The following is a 22,066-nucleotide window of genomic DNA, read 5'->3' as shown; positions in this document are numbered from 1 at the left end:
GTCATTAGGATGGACATTCGGGTCATTATTCCTCAGATGAAATCGCTTCCTAGTATAAACCTGAAGCTCAGGATTTAGATCATTTTGTAGTACTTCTCCCCCTAAACAAGAATCTTCTTGACTAGGCACCATAGAACTTGGTTCTCCTAAGTGATCATTATCAGACGGATGTGGTTTTTGTGTAGGATAAATGACATTGGGGAGCGGGATAGAAATATCCCAAAAACGGTCTTCTACTCCACTTCTCTCCCCCTGAAGAGAAGTGTTGGGGAAATAGGATTTTGTTTCCACAAATGACACATCCATACTCACATGAAATTTCTTGGTTTGAGGATCGAAACACTTATACCCCTTTTTGTTTGAGGAATAACCCAAAAAAACACATTTTATAGCACGGGGGTCAAGTTTTGAACGAAATTGACTGGGAACATGAACATAGGCAGTACATCCAAAAACTTTGGCGGGTAAATCAGAAAACAACCTCGTGTCAGGAAAAAAAGTTTTGAGACAATCGAAAGGTGTTTTGTATGTTAACACCTTTGTAGGCATCCTGTTTATCAAATAAGAGGCTGTTAAAATTGCTTCACCCCATAAATATTTAGGAACATGCATGTAAAACATTATAGCTCGTGCTACTTCAAGTAGATGTTTATTTTTTCGTTCTGCAATGCCATTTTGTTGAGGGGTATCCCGACATGTAGATTGATGAAAAATTCCCTTTTTTTCCAAAAACTCACCCAACTGCTCATTGAAATATTCTGCTCCATTATCAGAATGTAAAATACCAATTTTTGTTTGAAATTGGTTTTCAATCATATTGTAAAAATTTGTGAATAAATTTTTCACGTCAGATTTTTTATTCATCAAATAAATCCAACATAAGCGGGTATGGTCATCAATAAATGTAACAAACCATCTTTTACCAGAAAGAGTAGTGATTTTAGAAGGGCCCCAAACATCACTATGAATCAAATAAAAAGGTTTGGAAGCCTGGTAAGGTTTTGGCAAATAAGTAGAGCGATGAAATTTTGCAAAAATGCAACTTTCACAATGAAAAGAAGAACAATCAATCCCTTTAAATAATTCTGGAAATAAATGTTTCAGATAAAGAAAACTAGGATGTCCTAGCCTATAGTGCCATAGCATTATTTTTTCTCGAACAGAGATTGAACTAGTACTATTAAAGCTCTGAGCTTTTTTATTACTAACAGGTACTTCATCAAAGTAGTAAAGACCTTCAAGCATCCTAGCACGCCCAATCATCATCCCCGAGTTCTGGTCCTGAAATTCACAATGGGATTCAAAAAATGTAACACGACAATTAGAATCCTTAGATAGTTTACTGACAGACAAAAGGTTACAGGCTAAGTTGGGGACGTGAAGAACAGCATTGAGATTAATTTTCTCAGTTAGTTTAATAAATCCTTTTCCTGCAATAGGTGAAAAACTACCATCGGCTATTCTGATTTTGTCATGACCAGAACAAGGGAAATAGGTGCTAAATAAATGGGAAAAACTAGTCATGTGATCGGAGGCACCGGAATCTATGATCCACGGAGAGAAGTTTAGGCAAGAGAAGGCTTTAGGATTTCTACCTGTTTGTGCCAACAAAACACTAGGAGTACCGGATGAGGAGTTGGATTTTATCAGCTTTAAGAGTTGATCAATCTGCTTTTTGTTGAAGGGACCTGAATCGGCTTCATTAGCGATAGGAAAGCCACGATTCTTCTCTCCTTGTTTGCTGCTTTTCCAGTTGACAGGTTTGCCATGGATCTTCCAACACGTTTCGCGTGTATGGCGAGGCTTGTTGCAAAAATCACACCAGACCCGTGGCTTATCATCAAACCTGCGCTGGTAATTTGCAGCCTTGTTGGCCGCAACATCGCTAATTAAAGCAGAAATTTCAATTGATTCACCAGTACCTTTTTTCTTAAGCATGACGCTCCTTCGGCTCTCTTCCCTTCTGACTTCGGCAAATACTTCGCCAATGGATGGGAGAGGAGGTCTGCCAATAATTCTTCCTCGCACTTCATCGAACTCAATGTTGAGGCCGGCAAGAAACTTGTAAATACGGCTGTCTTCCACAGTTTTCTTGTGGTGGTTGCAGTCGTCAACCGATTTCCATTCGTATGTGTTGAAGATGTCAAGATCCTGCCACAACCTTTTCAACAAATTGAAATATTTGGTGACGGAATCATCTCCTTGACGAATCTCTCCCAACTTCAAAGTTAATTCGAAAACTTGAGATTGATTTCCTAGGTCAGAATACATCTGACTAACATTATCCCACAATTCTTGTGCAGTAGGATAGCACATGTAATTAGAGCTTATATCCTCCTCCATAGAATTGACCAACCATGTCATAACCATGGAGTTTTCAGCGTCCCAACTGTCGAACAGCGGATCATTAACAGCAGGAGCCTTCTTGTCACCAGTGATGTAACCGATCTTTCCTTGCCCACGGATATACATCCGGACAGATTGTGACCAGCGGAGAAAATTATCACCATTTAGGCGGATGGTGGTGATTTGGACAGAGTGAGAGTTGGACGTTTTCACCGGAATGGCAGCGGCAGGGGTTGAAGTGGTTTCGGACGTGACTTCCGACATGGCTATGACGGTTTTAGGGCTGCTGTGTTTTTTGTTGCTCTGATACCAACTTAGAAAATATGAGGAAGAAGAACTCCGAAAATATGAGGAAGAAGGAATATATTTCTGTTATATTCAAAACTTCTTATTTTACAAGACCAAATGACACTCCTTATATAGGAGATATTACAAACATCATTATAACCCATTATATGCCACTTACATATTATATATTGCCACTATCTACCACTATCATATTCTATACATGCCACTATCTATCACCAACACCACTATCATATTCTATACATGCCACTATCTACCACCAACACCACTATCATATTATATACATGCCACTATCTTATTATATGCATTAACACAAATTTCCAGCAATTTATATGATTTTTATTTTATTATTGTATCTTAAGTTGTTTTGTTTAAACTTACAATTAGTTTCACCTATGTCTAATGGATAGACATGTGTGTCTTCCAAGTGTCCAAAGAATCTCCGAGTCTTTAAAAAAAATTATAAAACTGGACACGTTTTGAAGAGTGTCAGACTCATGTTGGCGAAGTGTCCAAAGAGTGTCGGTGTCCGACACGGACACGGACACGGACACAACATGGATACGCCACCTTCTTAGAAGTGTCCGTACTTCTCACTGGATATTCTCCCCTAGGGCTGAGAGTATAAATGGTGTGTGGTTTCCTGGAGCACTTATATTGTACTACTGTGCTGGTGCTGTGATGTTTGCAGTTAGGGCACTGTGCTGCTACTGAGGTGGACTTGCTCTTCTCTTGCATTGGAGTTGTGCTGCTGGGTGCTGAGCAACCTGCTGGTTTTGTCATTCACGAAACCTGTGATTCTATTTTCGATGCTTTTGGTTTTGCAGTTGAACTGACATAATTGTATAAAATTAGCATGTTTTGTGCAGATGGCCCTCATCTTCTTTCTTTCTCTAGTAGATGATTCCCATCCTGGTATTGGCCTTATGGTATGCCCCTTTATTTTGTAAATCACATCTATTCTTTTATATATGTACTCATAACTTATTTTTTAGAGGGTAAAAACACTAAAATTAGTTCTATGATTGGGTATTATTATTAGATTTAGACTAGGTTATTTAATAACCCAATAGCACTTAAAACTTAATGTGTGTTTTCTTCAAGGCACTCACGTCATCATTGGTGCGGATGATGTTTTGGTTGGAAATGGGATTCAAATGCCCTATTTTCGGTCTCTTCCTTCTTTAAGTCCTTGAAAGGGGGAGGAGTTGTGGATTTCCCTTGGAAGGGAATTTGGAGGAACAGAGCACCGCTTAAGGTGGCATTTTTTATGGCATGGAGGCAAGGGAAGCTATCTTGACAACAGACAAACTGAGATGTAGAGGCAAATTTGTGTTGCAGTGGTGCTTCCTGTGTAAAGGATGGAGGAGAGTGCTAATCACCTTCTCCTGCATTGTTCAGTAGTTAGGGAGGTATAAAGCATGGTGTTCTCGATATTTGGTGCGGAATGGGTAATGCCTTGCTCGGTCCAGGATTTGCTTGCCTCTTCAAGTGGTGGTTGACCGAGAGGTAAATGTTGGGATAGAAAGAAGATTGTCAAGGATGGCAGGATATGGCTAACTTGCTTGATGAGGTGTTGTTTGTGCAAAAGAAAATTAGAAGTGTAACCAATGAAAAAAGCTGAGATATACAGGGGAGGTGTTCATTCTGTAGGCGGTACCAAGTCCCAGAACAGGGGCAAATAGAGAAGGCTTCTATGTTGATCTGTCGAAGCCAATTTTGGTAGATTTTAAAGCAATGACTAAAAGTGTAGGTTTGACTGCCAAAAGCAGGACCTGCTGACTAAGGTGTTCCAGAAAGAGAATCATCACTGTGAAGTTGAGTGGCAAATGAAAGACTTCCGCTTTCTTCCCAGCTTTTTCTTTCTTCCCTTATAATCTAATTCCCAATTTAATAAGAGAGATAGTTTCAACAAGGGTGTGGAGAAAAGCAAATTAACTAGTGTACAAAATGACAACTATATTAATTCTCAAATTGTGCAGTTAATCACTTCTAATCCTAACAGCAAATCAAGAACCACAACTCCAATTTGTTTCATGAGTCTCAACAATTTAGTCTGTAATTGTATGAGTATGTTATCTTAGCAACTTCATTTTCAAAAAAATAAAATAAATGACAGTCAAGATTTTTCATCTACTTGAAATCTATTTGACACATTATAAATAGTCCAACGTTATTGAAAAAGTAAAGAAGAGGTTCAGCAATAAGGTCTACAATTGCATTAGCACCAATTGCAGGTGCATTCTGATCCAAGTATTACCACGACCTGCCTACAACCCAGATGCAATATGAGGCCCGATTGCAAGCATTACATGAGGTGTACTGAAGCCATTACCTTGAGCAGAATGCAATTATCACCCTGGTATTAAACAGCCTTGGGTCCCAAAACCAAGCTCATCAATAATATCTCCAAAAGTCCAAAGTTGGCTTTCTAGTTTCGATCTATGGTTAGAAGATCACTCACAAGGTGAGATGTTTCTCTTTCTGAGATACATCACGGCCTATTTTAATCAACAAAGTGCAAAGTAGTTCATGAAGTTGGAAAACTGAGGTAAGAACAAAACTGAATTGAATTGAGGTTAAAATGCAATAAACAGCATGAAGCTTGATAGAGAATTTAAAGGAGAATTTAAACTGTGTCATTGCCTGTCAATTTGGGCATCTTCTTTACCTCATTTTAAAGGGGTCCCATTCTTTTTCACTTCTAAAGATTGGAAAGTTGTTTGTGATGTATAAGGCTTTGGTGGGTTTTTTGTTTTGATGTAATGGTCGTTTGTTCTTGGAAAGGATACGTTGTCTGCTCTTTGTTGTTTGGTTTTTTTTTTTTGCTTCCTTATCAATAAAACTTCTTCCGTTGCCGATCAAAAAAAAAAAAGCTTGATAGAGAATTAGTTTCATGGTATGTTCAGGTAGTACCTTGCTTACGACACCAGGATCAGATTCATACGCAACTGGAGACTCTTCCTCTTCCTTTGCTTCACCCTATAAGATGGAAACATGGATCAAACATGTCAATATCTTATGTGTAAGCTATGACACATAACCTCTTCCAAAAAACTATGTTTGCAGAAGGAGAGGTCCTCATTCACCTCTTGTACTTCATTCTTTGGAAGTCCTTCATTTCCAGAATTATCACTATGTGCAATTTCATCTATGATGTCATTGGGGTGTTCTCTCGCATCCTGTCATAATTCTGTGAAATGTGAGAACCCAAAAAAGGGAAAAGAAAAATACTCACAATAAAAAAAATTAAAAATAAATAAATAAATATTGACCATAATGATTTAGCCATCACAAGTAATGTAAGCATGTAAAGGCATTTAGATAAATCCCAAACACAAGACGAAATTAATAACAATAATAATGACAATGAGTAAGATTGCATTAATATCACAAGAATATTCTTGCTCCTTGAATATCACATCATCAATGTATCATCATCAAAATTATCAATAGTACATGAAAATTACTCAGGGTTCTTAGAATAGTACAATTCAGGATTTAGTTCATATGATTTGATACAAGTTTCAAACAAACAATTTGAATCGTACTGTTGAATCGAAAATTGAGTGAATCACACAATTCACTATGATTCAGTTATGATTTGTTTTTGTTTGCATAAGACATAAAATGACATCGCTTTCACCTCTTTATGAAGAAATGAAAAGGAGATCAATTAGTAATATCAATATACATGGTTTTATATGTGTGTATATATAATTTAGTTATATTGATATTTATTTTATTTTAAAAACTCTCTGTATTTTTATATGTATCTACATATACAAAATAATATATTATATTAAATAAAGTGAATCTTACAATTCACTAGTCAATATAACTCACAATTCACTATTTTAGCAAAATGATTCACAATTCTATTTGTGATTTAATAACAGTGCTTACACTACATTTGTTTTGGTGAAAATTATTTTTAGTATTTTTTGGTATTTGGTACAATGAAAAATGAAAAAAAAAAAAAAAAAAAAATGGTCGACAAAAATGAGTTGATTTAGGAAAAAAATGTTTTCTGCTCTTTTAAGCTGGAAAATATTTTCGTAACCAGTCTTATCAATGGTGCCATGACCACTACTCCTATTGTCGCTACCCTACCACCACCCGCCGCTGCTGCCACTACCACCACTAGAGTTGTGCAAAAACTGCACAATCTGCCTAAACAACCCAAAATGCGTAGGATGTAACGGCTGGTGGTTCAGGTTGAGCAAGTAAAGCCAGTTTTAGTGGTGGGTAAATTGTAGGCAGTTCAAAATACTTTTACCTGCTATGCTTATAAACGTTTTGTAGTAACCTTGTGCACCCTACCACACAATAATTTCTTCAAAAGTAGCCTTGTGCTCTCTCCATCACCGGCTGACTACTCTGCCAGGAACGATCTTCTTCAGGTAATATCAGTATCTCACTTCTCTCCCCATCACCAGAATCCCTCCACCACCAAACTCCCTCCATCATAGTCGGACTCCGTCCATCACGTCCCCTTCACTGTCTTCCCTTGTTGCCCCGCATGCACTCCCCCCTTCATTGTCTTCCCCTACTCCTCTCAGCCCCTCACCTCCCCTTTCCCTTGCTTTCCCCTCCATCACCAGCAACCCCGTCCCCTTCATGGACTCACTTCTCCACTCTTCGCCCATCACAAAATTAAATGTTCTAATTTGAGCATTATGGTTAGATTCAAAAACTTTAGAATATGAACATCATTTTTGCAGGTACTATATCAGTCTATGAAGCACGGACACGGACACGCGACACGACACGGACACGCCGACACGCAAATTTTCAAAAAATGGGGGACACGACACGCTGGGGACACGTTCAATATATATAATTAATTTTATTTATTATATGTCATAAAATTATTAAAAAATAATTAAAAAAACATTGAAATAACATAAAATTGCATTCCATCAATACATAACATGTCATTTGAAGCTACCAACCATCATTTGCTAATTTAGTTACATACTTCCACAATGGTTTGTTCTCATCAAAATAATCATCAGGCATATCATTAGAACTACCACCCGCAGTAGCCATTGTTTCAGAATTACAAATTTGTTCCTATAATAAAATTAATAAACACACATTATTATTAAAATTAACAAAACTAATAAAATATATATATATAGATATTAACAAAACTAATAAAATATATATATATATATATTCTGAAAAAAGAAATATTAACAAAAATAATTAATAAATATATATATATTCTGAAATAAATACATATTCTGAAAAAAGGCTTATTAACAAAACTAATTAATAAATATATATATATATATATATTCTGAAATAACTTATTAACAAAACTAATTAATAAATATATATATATATATTCTGAAATAATAGAAAAAAAAAAAAAAAAGAAGACCGAAGTCGAAGACGAAGGACGAAGACCAGAAGAAGACTCAGAGAGAGAGAGAGAGAGGAGACCTCGACAGACACAGAGAGAGAGAAACATCGACTGGCGAAGACCAGAAGAAGAAGGAAGAAGACCGAAGCTGAGGAAGGAAGAAGAAGGTGTACCTTACGAGCGACGAGCGATGACGAGCGACAGACGAGCGACCAGGTTGTCTTTCTCCTCTGTTATCTGCCTTCTCTCTTTCTCTTTTTGTTCTCTACTAACCTCTTAGATCGATTTAGGGCTTTTGCTTTAAGGCAAACAGAATTTTTTTTGCTTTTTTACAGATTGACCCCAAAAATATTTTGTAAATTCTGAAATTGACCCTAAAAATGTTTTGTAAATTATGAAATTGGCCCCGTGCGTGTCCGAAAGTGTCCATAACGTGTCCTGGACGTGTCCGGCTTTAGAAAAAAAAAAAAAAAAAAAAAAATTGGACACTCTCTAGTGCGTGTCGGACACGTGTCCACCGCGTGTCCGACGCGTGTCCGTGTCCAACACGTGTTCGACACTGGTACGGAGCCCTCGGAGAGGTGTCCGTGCTTCATAGATATCAGTAACTGTGATTCTGTGAGTAAGATGGGACTAATTTTGTGTTTTGTGACTAATGTATTAGTATTAGTTTTAAATGTTCTGATTTGTATTTTGTAACAGATTTTTGAACTATTCAAAAACCTTACTATAGAATCATTATTTTTTAAGGTACTATTATTAGTATATGACTTCAAGGGTGACCATTGGTTCAATGGTAATCCTTTGCCTAATAATCTTGAGGTTATGAGTTCAATTCTCGGGGCAATCACTTTGTGTACTATGTCAAATGTTAGATGTGTACCTAATCTCTCCCCTCTCAAACACACATTAATGTGTACTATTTGGGCTTTTTTTTTGTTAGTATACGACTTTGTGAGCAAAATGGGACTAATTTTGTATTACCTGCCCGACTTTGCAAGTTGAAAACACTGAGATTTCCAACCAACCTGCTGATTTTTTATGGTGGCAAATCAGCTGCAGTTGGCAAATTAGCTAATCCGCCATCAACGGTTCAGTTGCCTTTTTAACATTAAACAACACAGAACTGCCCTGTGAACACCCTAACCACCACCACCACCACTACCTTATTTTTTTTGATAAATAAATATTCAGGTTTTATTAGAAAGTATCAAGGTGATACAAAGAATACAAAAATTGAGCCCTGAAAAGTCCAAAAACTAAACAATCAAATCATCCACAAAATCTACAGATAACTATGCAACACCAAAAGAAGCCTATTCTCTCGAACCAAGGTACAGAATGAGATACCCCCGGAAAGTCCATCTATTACGTTCTGATGAGAAGGTCCAATCAAGAACAAGAGAAAGAGAATGTAGAAAGAGAATTTAGAGAGATCTCAATCAATCAATGTTATTAATCAAAAATTCGTTAGAAAGTGGTTGTGCCTCTTCTAGATATAGGCTACAATTCCCTCCATTAACTATCACATGCTATGCACATGATATCCTACATCACGTTCCAACTAAATCAACCACATTAAATACTGAGCCGCAAGCAACCACGCATTTCGACATCATTTCCCAACCCTCACCTCCCTCCAACTCATGAGCACCTCCACAATCATACCCGACTGAACCCAAACAGCCCACCAATAATCAACCAAAGCTGAGACGCAACCGGACAATGGATAAGCAAATGACTTTGCATCTCTGTAACACATACAGCACCAATTAACCAAAATGTGACAGCGCCGAATCAAATTATCAATAGTCAAGATACGTCCTAAATCCATTGTCCGCACGAAGAAAGCAACTTTGGAAGGAAACCCCATCACCCAAACACTCTTCCAAGGAAACAAAACCACTGACCTTCCCCCAAGCTCATGATAGTACGAAGGCACCACCACCTTGTTGCCACCAACACCACTGTTGCTGTTGTCACAAACACCACCCTACCACTAGCTTCACCATCGCAGCCACTACCACCGTACGACTACAACCACCACATCCCCACCACTCACCACTCCACCACCATCACCACCACCATTGCCACAAACCACTAGGACATTATTTTTAGAGTCAACCAAGCATAAAAAACCATTTTCCCAGAAAAATGTTTTTCATTCAAACAAACGGAGCATAAATTTACATAAACTATTTGATACAATATAATGAAGTCTATTCTCATTTCGGGGCAAGTTTTGGCAGAAGGGGGAATGACAAGATTAGATTTTACTTCATAAATCTCAAAAAAACCATAGCACCATTTTAATTCAAAACTAGCTTAACAACCATATTGTAAAATTCACAACATCAATCTTATCTCTAACAATTATCAATAACATTCCCTCAAAATTTTAATTTTTTAAAAAGAAAAATATAGTTATTCTATACAAAAATTAAAAACAATGTGCCTAATTATATCAAGGATAATTAATAATGGGTCATCAAGTAGAGGCTCACAATTATAGTACCCTAATAAACAGAGGTTTTTTGCGATTATTACAGAATCAAGTGGGGATGATAATGTATTCCATCAACAATAGGAAAAGTAAAAGTCTCTGTTTCGGTTGGTCAAGAGGCTAAGGGAGGGGTAGTTGACATTGGTTCTAATAGGCTTAGTTTAACCTTGTTAAAGATGGATGAATCCTCCCAAGGAGACGAGCAATATGTAATAAAAAAGAATAAAATAAATAAAAAGAAAGAAAGAAAAAGATTTGATACCTTCCAAGGAGACAAGCAATATGTAAAAAAACGATTTGCTATAACGTAGTTTAAGATGCACTTTCTACTGCAGCAAGGTATTCTTTTATGTGAGATTAAATAGTTATGACTAGAATTACTGCCATGATTGGCAGCCACTCCGATCTTGTTTATTCGGCAATGTTAAGGATGGACTCCAATGTTCTTAGGGGTTTATCATTTAGTGGGCACCTATGGAGGAGAGAATTTTGGGTGGACTTGGCAAGTATAGTGAGTAGCTAGTGTTTCCATGGTATACTTTTGTTTCATTTCTATGGGAACGAGGAAGCATTTGTTGGGCTGCTCTACCTTCATGTAGCGCATCTGGAGATGTGATTATTAGGGATGAGAGTAGTATTTGGAAATGAAGTTAATGGGAATTTTCAGTCGGTTAAATTGAAGAATTGTGACAACGACGAGTGAAGTTAAAAGGGGTTTATGGTCAGAAAACTCAATGAGGAAAGATTCACAAGAAATCTGAGAGATTTTGATGACTTCAAAGAGTATGATTTGATTAATCCTCCTTGGTCAAATGCCAGGTTTAGCTGGTGAAATCTCCAGGAAAGTTTGGTATGTAATAGGTCGGATAGTTTTTTTATCTTCTTATTGTCTACACAAATACGTATAGATGCACACATACATATTTATACGTCGGGCTGCACTTCAGGCACCAAAATTAACCAAGAACCAGTCTAACCTGATCCGAAGAAGAGTCCTCCAGTAGCCCAGTGTTATCAGGATTTGTACTTTCTTCAGGATTTACTTGGCTGGAAGTTTCTTCCACAGCTTTGCTTTTCTCCCCTTTTGCTTCCTCAGCTGCTTTCTTTTCCTTCTCTTCTTTTTCTTTCTGCAATCGTTCTTTCTCCTCTGCTTTTTCTATCTGTTCCTTACGCTCTACAAGGATGAAACAAAAGGTCAATGATATGAAAGCAAGCCTCATATTATTTCAATAATAATAATAAAAGAAGATAAAAACTAAGTCATCAACCACTTGCTCGACCATTCATTTACTTTGAAAATGGATTAAGAAATTACTTGTTTGTTGGATTTTGCAAAAATGAGCGGTAAATCGGACGTCTAATTAGTTTTGGGTTTCAGCCTTACTCCAAGTCTTATTTGGTCCATCTTTAATTGAAAGCTCCAAACAACTACATAATTCCTAAAAGCAATGAGCAAAAAATTAATGTAGGGGCAGTAGGGCTGCAGTTGAGGTCTATATCTAAGGCTGAATTATATCCAGATTTGGTGGCCAAAGCTCCATAAAAATCTAAGGGTGTTAGAGTTTGTATGGGAAAACTTATCAGGCTCCATAAAATCTAAGGCTGAGTTTGGTCCATCTTTAAAGCCCTACTAGGGCAAGAAAAGGGCAAGTTTGCAGCACTGATAACGGGCTGTGACCAGTAGCAAGAACTAAGTTTGGTATATTTGGGGTAGGGGTGTTCAAAAAATCTGAATAGCCCGCGAACCCGGTCCGACTCCGTCCAACCTGACTATGATACAGGCAGTTTCGCCCAATAGCCCGGTCGGCTGCGGGTGTAAATTTTAAATTTTTGTGATTTTTGGTCAGATGTCAAGCTTAACATTAACGGATCTGCCTAAACCGACCCGACCGAATTATATATATATATACACACAATTTTATTGTTATGTTAGATTTACTTGTCTAGGGAAATTAACCAAGCCAAGACCTACTCTCTTTGTCTTCGAAAATTACACAAACTGCATAGACTTTTATTTTCCCAAGAGAGAACTTGCCTCTTCCCAATCGAAGATTTGACCTGTCACTTTAACCCTCTTGTCACCTCAATTCTGATGCCTTCTCCCCTCTCTCTCCTCTCTTTCTCTCAAACCTCTCATCTCCTCTTCTCTCTCACCTACCCACCATCTCATCTCCCCCTCCCTCTCTCTCTCCTTTCAGAAACAAATCCATCTCTTACTCTCCATCTCTGCTTCTCTATCTTCTCCCTAACCTCTTTCTATAGATGATGTGGCAACGGTGCTAGCAACGATGAGCGATGGCAGTGGTGGTGGTTGCGGCTGCAATGAGCAATGGCAGGGGCGGTGGTGACAATCAATGATTGCGATCCCTCTCTCGCTTTTTCCATATTCTGTCCTTAACTCTCGTTCTAATTGTAAGAAATATATGTATATGTTTATATGGGTATCAAGTTTGTTATTTTGAAATTTTAATTCCATTTTTCATACTATTTTCTTCACTCCTATCAGATTTTCGAAATCAACCAAACCAAATTCTTTGATTCGGTCGATTTTGAACTCTAGTTCGGTCGATGATGGGTGACTGATTCTCTAACTTGAAGGTGTAACCGAGCCATGAACGCCCTAATTTTGGGCACTACCGACGAAGGGGAAAAAGGAGAATGTATTACAATTGTTTAATAAAGTTTATCAGTGGGAAACTAAGAGTATTCAGATCCACATCTGGGCTTCAAAGGCTTAAAAGTGAAGGGAAAAAAAAATATGAAGCCACACTAATGATTAGAATTGTATCACTCTCTCCCACAAAAGCTTCAAATGCTTCACCAATTTTTTTAAAACATGTTTTGTATTGAATAGAAAGCATTGCGTAGTTACATACCAAATTTCAAGCCTACAATGAGACTTAACTCCCTATTTAGACACTGAGGGATCTGCCTTCTAAAACTCTACTTAGTACAACCAAAAATAATACCATTTTCTCCTCTTCGGAGGAAAAATCTGGACAATTTGCTTTCTATACTGAGAATGTTTAACATGTTTTCAGGACTAGAAATTAGGACTTGAATAAAAGCAACAGTCAGTATTAATTTCCAGCATGATAGTTTAGTAAGGTTGGATTTAAGGTTGTTTCAATGAGTCGTTGCCTTCAAAGTATTTAGGGTTTCCTACAGGGGTAAACATAGAACTGACTCCTCTTGAGGTCCAACTACTGAGAAGATTGGTAAAAGACTGGAGGGCTAGAAGACGGCATTGATTTCTAGGGGAGGGAGCTATACGTTAATTGAGTTAGTTTTGTCAAGTTTTCCAATTTATTATCGGTCAGTGTTTGAGATCCCGGTGCGGGTGGTAAATAAGATTGAGAAGATCTATGAAGCACGGATACTTCAAATAGCGTGACATATCTATATCATATCCGTATCGGATACCGATACTCCTTGGATACTCACAGATATTTCTTAATTAATTTTTCATTAATTTTGGAGCATTGGATACTTAATTTTCAAGTATTGGATACTCCAAGTCACGTATTACTTGTTTTACAAAATTAGAATTGTAGCAAGGATACTTAATTTTCGAGTATTGGATACTCCAAGTCACATATTACTTGTTTTACGAAATTAGAATTGTAGCATTTCTTGCATAGTATTATAATATAATATAATTACAAAGACAAATATAAGAATATTTTCTAATACTTTTAGTTCTTTGATATGAAGAACATAGTGAGTTAAATAATAGAATTCGTCAAATTGATGTATCCTAATTGTTTCATGCATGTCCCCAATAAATACACAGAAAGTAAGGATTAACAAGAAAATATAATAATATTAAACAAATAAGAAAGTAAACTTGAATACAACATTTTTTACAAATGCCAAAAGGAAAAGCACAGGGATAAGTTGTGGATTATTTTATTATTGTCATATAAACATATTAGACTTGATATTGAAATGAAATATTTGCAAGACCATTGAAAATTTAAAAGGTAAACAAACTACTAGCTTAAATTAATAGCTAATTCTTAAATATTAGCATTTTGAATTATAAAATTACATTGTGGTTTTTCAACATTCTTTAGCATGTGTAACTCATTACTAATAATTTTTAAAAATATATTTTTCACAAATGTATCCTAGTCATACCCATATCCTATTTTTTTAAGTTTTGTCGTATCGTCATATCCGTATCCGTATCCATGTTTCCTAGGAGAAGATGATTAGGGATTCTGGTGAACGGGAAAATTTGAACTTCTATTTAATTGTATAAGAGGCCCTGAGTCGTTAATTAATTCCTATTAGTTCCTGTTTAATTAAAAATAACTACGCAAGTTAGTTAATCGGTATGCATGAACGACTTTCCGTTTAGACTTGAGATTGGAGAGATAGACTCTCTAAGACAGGTAGACAACTTTTTTGCGTTAAGAACATTAATATCTAATATTTTATTATTAATCTAGATTAAGATTATTTAATTATGTATTGGGGCTTATCAAATTGCATAATTGCATAGAAGGGCTTGGAGATTTGAATTTGGGGGCTAGAAAACAATTTTTCAAAACTCCACCTACCACAATAAAATGCAGAATTTTCAGCAAATGACACTCTCTCTCATCACATGTTGGACTTTCCTCTTTGGGAGGCTACATTCTCTTAAGCATTCTTACACATTGTTTTAACCATGTGTCTTTAACTAATGAGGTAATTTCTACCCTAATAGTTGTGCTAGCTGCATTTATACAAGTTTAAGTGTTATATGATCATGGTGATTAGTTGGAAGAATAAAATGGATGATTGGGATTGCTTGATGTTAGTCTTGGGCAATATAGACCCTTGGATTAATCTTTGCTCAAAACCTAATTGAGGAAGATATGATACAAGGCCTTGGTAATCTTTTTAGAGAAGGGAAAACATAACAAGAACACTCACAACCATCAGCCCCCTAAATCGTGGGTCACCCCCTCCCTGATGCAGGATGATTAGGGACAGCCACAACAGTGGGTTTGGGGGCTGATTTAATTGGATTTTATGGCTAAAATTGCAATAAAAATAGAGTGAATTACACTAATAATCCTTATAGTTTGGGACTTGTGCCACTTTGGTCCCTGACTTTTCAATTGTGACACATTTGACCCTGAATTTTGAATTTTGTTCCAAATAAAGACAATTGAAGATATCATTAGATTTTTCAAGGATAAAATCGTCAATTTGATAAAATATAAACTAATTTGACCAAAATAAATGTCAAACAAATATTTTTGAATTTTTAAAAATTATTTCTACCCACTAAAAATAAAATTATGTAAAATTGATAAATCTTTTAAACATTTATTTATTTATTTTACCAAATTAATTTTTATTATGTGTTTGTATGATGATCATGTAAAATTAATTTTAAAAAATTAATCATGTAATTTTTATTAATTTTTATCAATTTTACATAATTTTATCATTGGTGGATAAAAATAATTTTTAAAAAATTAAAAATATTTTTTTGACGCTTATTTTTGTCAAATTAGTTTATTTTTTATTAAATTGACAATTTTGCCCTTAAAATTAAACAATGGTATCTTCAATTGTCCTTATTTGGAACAAGATTCAAAATTTAGGATCAAATGTGTCATAATTGAAAAGTCAGGAATCAAAATGACACAAGCCCCAAACTATAGGGACTATCTGTGTAATTTGCCCATAAAAATATGGCGGACAAGTAGGGTTTGTTTACGGTAATCAATGAGTAAGAGTTTAAGCATGAAAAGATAAGATTTTGGCACTGTTTAGAGGCTGTGAACAGTATCCATGAACAGTGTTTTGGCTGTTAAAATGTGCAGAAAATACAAGAGGGGAAGAAGGAGAAAAAGAAGATAGATCTAGGAATCACTCCTAGAATTCCTTAGGCATAGGGTTAGGATTGCATCACACAAACCCAAAGAGGCTTCAAAGCTCTCAAAATTCTTTAAAATATCAACTCTATTGAATTAAAAGCATTACATGACTTTTTATAGACTTTAGAGACTTCCTAAATCAACTAGAACCAAAAAATGAAACTATCGCAATACCAATTTAAGATCGAATAAGAAACATAAATAAAAACTAATTAAATAACTTGACACATAAGACAAACTATGGGCGACCCTTACGACCCATGTTAACAAATATAAAATTACCAAAATACCTCTAAGCTTAAAATCCTAGAAAACATAAATATAATTATAAAATAAGAGACTAATAATACTAGAAACATAATTATAGAAGATTTCTATCAGCTTTTCTATGAAATCATGCCGATGTTCAAATATCATCTCTTCTTTAAATTTAGTCTTCCTTGAGCTTCTTATACTCTTCATCACTCCCTCTCCCTTATTTGAATTTTTGACCTAAAGCTCCGTTGTTGGAGCTTGTTGAGCTTGCCTTAATCTTCCTCCATAAGATCTAAGGCATGGTTTGTGTGATAGTGAGCTTGGAGGGTTCCTTAAGAGTGTCTTTGAGAGCTTGGAAGTGAGATCTTGAAGCCATTGTTGGGCTTATAATTAACAATTTAATCCAAAGACAATAAATCTACATTACTTCTTGTCTTTGTAAATGTCATGAGGAGTCCACTGCAGATTTGCTTATTCATTGTGATTTGGCTAAAAACCTGTGGAGTTTGGTTTTGGCTTTATTTGGGATGGACTGGTGTTTCACGTAGACGTGGCGGACATTATATTTGGTTGGTGGCTATGAAGTATGGATATCCCAAAAAAGGCCCCATATCATACGAGTATCGGATATGTATTGGATATGGATGCGCGTCCTATACAACGGGATAAGCATCGGACACAGCAAATATCTGATTTATTTTTTTATTTTTTCTAATTTCGAATACGGGAGGTAGGGCTACAAACAAGCCGAGCCGAGCTAAGCTTTGAGTGTTCGGGCTTGTTTATTAAGAATTAGTCGAGAGCTAGAGCTCAAGTTGAGCTTAAATAATCAAGCTCGAGCTTAGCTCGTCAAATATTTGATAAACTCGAGCTCGCTAAATTACATAAACGAGCCGAGATCAAGCTCGAACTCGAGCTTGGAAAAAAAATTAAACTTATATTAATTAACTTATTAAGATAAAAAATAGAAAATTATGAGCAAAATATACGAGAATACTTATATTAATAATAGATTTTATCAATCAAACATATAAATTTACACAAACACCAAACACAAATAAAAAAATAAAATAAATTATTAAAAAAAAATTGATATGTTATTAAAAGTAAATATTAATTTATTTTCTTTGTTATCAAGCCGAGCTTGGGACTACTCGAGCTCGGATCGATTAATAAACGATCCTAAAAATCGAACTCAAGCTCATTCATTTAATAAATGAGACAAGCTTAAACGAGCTTTAAACGATCCGAGTTTGAGTTGTTCATGAATAGCTCGGTTTGTTTGCAGCCTCAACGAGAGGAATACGCCCAATACATATCCAATTTATTTTTTTCCTATATTTTTTCTTATTATTTTATTTTTTATATTTTAATACACTAAATAAGTATCCAAATTTTTTTTTTATTTTATATTTTAATTTTTCAAAAGTCAATGCTTCCTCCCTCTTTCTCCCACTCTCTCCACCTATTTATATGTCTCTCTTCAAATTCTATAGGGCTAGCATTGTCATTGATTTATTCCCCCTATCATAGACCAATTTTTGCTTTGTTAACCTTTCTACGAGGGTTACTCGTGTTAATTTGGAGGGGAAAAAAACCATTGTTCACATTGTTTCTATTTTTTAATTTGTTTCTATTCTTTTTTTATTTTGGATATTATACTTGGGATAATTGTTATCGTTGCTTAATTTTGTTTTCTTTATTGTTGTTCTTAAAATCTCCTTAAATATTTGGTTCAATCCTTTGTTATTGTTTGTTGTTAATTTTTTGTCAGTTTGCCTAGCAGTTAATTGATTGCTCTTTGATGGAAGATGAATATAAAAATTAAAATTCTTTTTATGATATTAAGAAATTTAATATTAGAAATTTTAGAAATATACTCTTGCATTGGTTTTTTTATATATACATACTACATTACTAAAAATTATAAAAATCATTTTATTTTACAAATGTATCCTCGTTGTACCCGTACCCTATCTTTTTAAGTTTTGTTGTATTGTCGTATCCTTATCGTATCATATCTACATCCTATATTTGTATCTATATACGTGCTTCGTAGGTTAGTGGAGAGGCAAGGTGGAGAAGCAAAGGCAGGCTTCGTAGGTAGCCCATTGTGCTTGATGTGTCTTATATGGAGGCATAACAGCAAAACCTTCCAAGAATGGCCTTTATGTAAACTTAAGAACACTTCTTCAGCTACTTTGTGTAGTTGGTTAGTGGGAGACATTATATTGTCGAACCTGGATGAATTTGTGGATTTTTGGGATTCCTCTCATTTTCATAATATCATAGCTTACCTTATGTATTTCGGTCAAAGCCCTTTTGGTGCCTCTTTTAATCAAATGCACTATTACTCATCAAATATTTGTGTATATATATAAGTAATTTAGTTAGTGTTAGATGTGTTTTAGATTGGTTTACTCAGTAAGAGTATTTTGGTCGTGTATTGTAATGCTAGTAATATAATGCAAGCTACCATGCATGGTTTCAATATTGGAAACTCTAACCTTCATTTCCATTTCTCTGTTCTGTCATTCTTTTCTTTCTAACTTTAATACATATTGACAATTCAACTTGGTATCAAAGTGAACCAAATTTATTCTTCACGGATTCAAATTAGAGGAAAATATTTGGAGCAATGTTTTGAAAACCGGACCGGTGCGCAGCGAACTAGGAAAGGGACCAGATGGACAGGTCACCGGTTCAACCGTCGGGTCAAAGTGGTCGAACCGTGACGTCATAATTAATATTATATAATTATAAATTATAAATAAATAAAAATACATATATAAATACTCTAATAAAAATAAAAATTGATGCATAGTATTTATTAATAATATTTAATAAAGTCATAATTGATAAGAAAAAGTCACTTGTTTTAAAGAAATTAATTTTTTTTGACATTCCCTCCAAACAAATTAATTGAATGCTAGATTTAATTTTGGAGGGAAATGAAATTTTCAACTCTCCCTCCAATCAATACGATTCAAATAATTTGATTGAATCCCACAGAATTTTGTAGGTTCTCTTCGAAAAATCTTTTCCTATAAACAGCAATAGACTTCCATATCTCCTCAAGCTTCAATGAGACTCCTCCTCATGAGAGGAGACTCTTGAAGTAAGATTTTAATCAAAATTTTGAAATATATTTATATATATATATAATATAAGAAAGAAAGAAAGAAAGAAAAGAAAAGAAGAAAAATAAAAAAATAATAATAATAAAAGGTTTTCCAACTGACAGGTCAATTCAAAACCGGTACCAGGTCACTAGTTTTCTCGGTTCTACCGGTTTTGACAATCTAGGCCAGTTTTCAAACTAGTCCGGTTTTGAGGGTTCCTCCGGACCGGAACCAGGCCTGGGTCCCAGTTCAACTGGCCCGACCGGCTAGTCCGGTCCGGGTTTTAAATCATTGATTTGGAGACTGCTAGACTAAATTGGGAGGCTGAATCAAGGCTGATGTTATCATCAGATTCCTGACATCATGCTGACATTGTCATCCAAAAAAAAAAAAAAACTCATTCCAATTCCTCTTTAAACTATGATTCGTGTGGTGACTATTCTGAAATTGTTTGAGGCCATCTAGTAAGGTTTTCGATTTTACCTATTTTCAGATTTAGTCTGGCTTTGATTTATCTGAAATCAATGGACCATACCTCTTCCACAAGTGCCCATATAGGGGTCAAATACATATTCTCGGTTGTTGCGCTCCTCATTGGGACAGACTTCTCTGCCTAGTTCTTCCACCACCTCTTTGGTTTCTACTAGTGGAAACCATAATAGTTCACATGGTGGTTATCTTGATAGTGGTAGCAATACTTATGCTTATCGTGGTGGAGGCGGGTAGATTTCATGGTTGGAATGGCAGTAGCTGAGTTGGTGGTTTTTGTGGTGGTACTTCTCATGGGGGAGATCGTACTAGTGGTTGAGGTGACATGAAATGTGATTATTGTGCTACCCTTAACCACACTGAACCTTTTTGTTAGGTCGAGTATGATAAGACTGATCATGAGCATGCAGTGGCAAACAATACCCAGCCACAACCACAGCCCCATCACGTGATACACATCTTTTGGTTCTGATTCTTGTGACACCCTTACTACTCATATGAGTGAGCTTGTTCAGACATTGTCGATTGCTCTTCCCTCATCTTCCACCACTACCTTAGCCCATTCAAGTAATGTCACATGTGTAGCTAGTTCAGTTCCATCCTTGGTTCTTGATTCCAAAGTCAACTCCCATATGTCTGGTACATCCTCTCTCTTCTCTGAGTTAATTCTTGTTATTAGCAAATGGGTCCTCTTGACCAATCCTTGGTAAAGTTGTTCTCCGTCCCACTACTTCTTCTGTCTTTACCCTCTAGTCTTTACATGCCTATTTTTTTTTTTTTTTTTCAATTTACTTTTTGCTATTCAATTAACTAGGGACTTAAGTGTTCCATCACCTTTACTCCTACTTGTTTCTTTCAGGACCTCCAAACCCATAAGAGGATTGGTTCAGGGCATGAGAAGGATGGCATGTATTACTTGGGCATTGATAGTTATGTTTCTCTCGCTTCGCCTGCATTGAGCTCTACTATCTCTCCACTTTAGTAGAATTTCAGTTTGGGTCATCTGTGTTTGGCAAAACTCAAGCTTGTGGTTCCTGCATTGAATCGTGTGTCTAATTTATAGTGTCAACTACGCAAGCATCTTAGTAGCTCCTTTCCTACTAGTAGTTTTAGTCATCAATCTGAATCCTTTGATATTGTTCACATGGATATTTGGGGTCCAGTTCATTCTGCGAGTGTGACTAGTTTTTCATTTTTATTATCTTTGTGGATGATTATACTTGTATAACATGATTTTTTTTCATGAAAAAACAGCTATTAATCACTTGATGTTATTTCAAGATTTTATAATGAGATTGTTCCTCAATTTGGCATATTAAGATTTTTCATTCTGATAACGCTCTCGAGCATACTCAGTTTGTCATTTATTTCTTTTGTGCTACTTGTGGTATCATACATCAAACCACTTGCACCATACTTCTTAGCAAAATGGAGTAGCTGAGCGGAAACACCGTTTGTTGGATGTTGCTTGTACTCTGTTATTTAATATGCAGGTACCCAAACAGGTTTGGAGTGATGCAATCCTTACTTCATGTTACCTTATCAATCGTATGCCATCTGCAATTTTGCAGCATCAATCACCTTTTCACTTTTATATCCTCATAAATTTTTTGTTTCTCTTACTCCCGTGTTTGGTTGTGTTACCTTTGCTCATATTCTTGATCTAGGTCATGATAAGCTCTCCCCTTGAGCTTGTGTGTTTTTCTAGGATATTCCCGTACCCAGAAAGGGCATTGTTATTATGATCCTTAGTCCAAGAAGTATTATGTAAGTGCCGTAGTTACCTTTTTTAAAT

The 22,066-nt window shown here is 35.8% G+C and overlaps 1 protein-coding gene across 1 annotated transcript in view; it reads right to left on the bottom strand.

Moving 5' to 3' along the window:
* Positions 1-22,066, bottom strand: part of LOC114285947 (glucosidase 2 subunit beta) — a 47,652-nt gene that overhangs the window by 14,337 nt on the left and 11,249 nt on the right. Inside the window, exons 5-7 of the mRNA XM_028229037.2 lie at positions 11,504-11,700; positions 5,742-5,834; positions 5,569-5,634 (exon numbers count right to left, since the gene is read on the bottom strand). Of these exons, the coding sequence (XP_028084838.2) occupies positions 5,569-5,634; positions 5,742-5,834; positions 11,504-11,700 (356 nt within the window). The remainder of the gene's footprint in view (positions 1-5,568; positions 5,635-5,741; positions 5,835-11,503; positions 11,701-22,066) is intronic.

Source organism: Camellia sinensis, unplaced genomic scaffold (genome assembly GCF_055761805.1).
Source record: "Camellia sinensis isolate YWXY unplaced genomic scaffold, ASM5576180v1 Unanchor1, whole genome shotgun sequence".
NCBI classification, from domain to species: Eukaryota; Viridiplantae; Streptophyta; class Magnoliopsida; order Ericales; family Theaceae; genus Camellia; species Camellia sinensis.
Note: the sequence above shows the minus strand (reverse complement) of the source record. Positions and strands in the feature narration are given on the sequence as shown.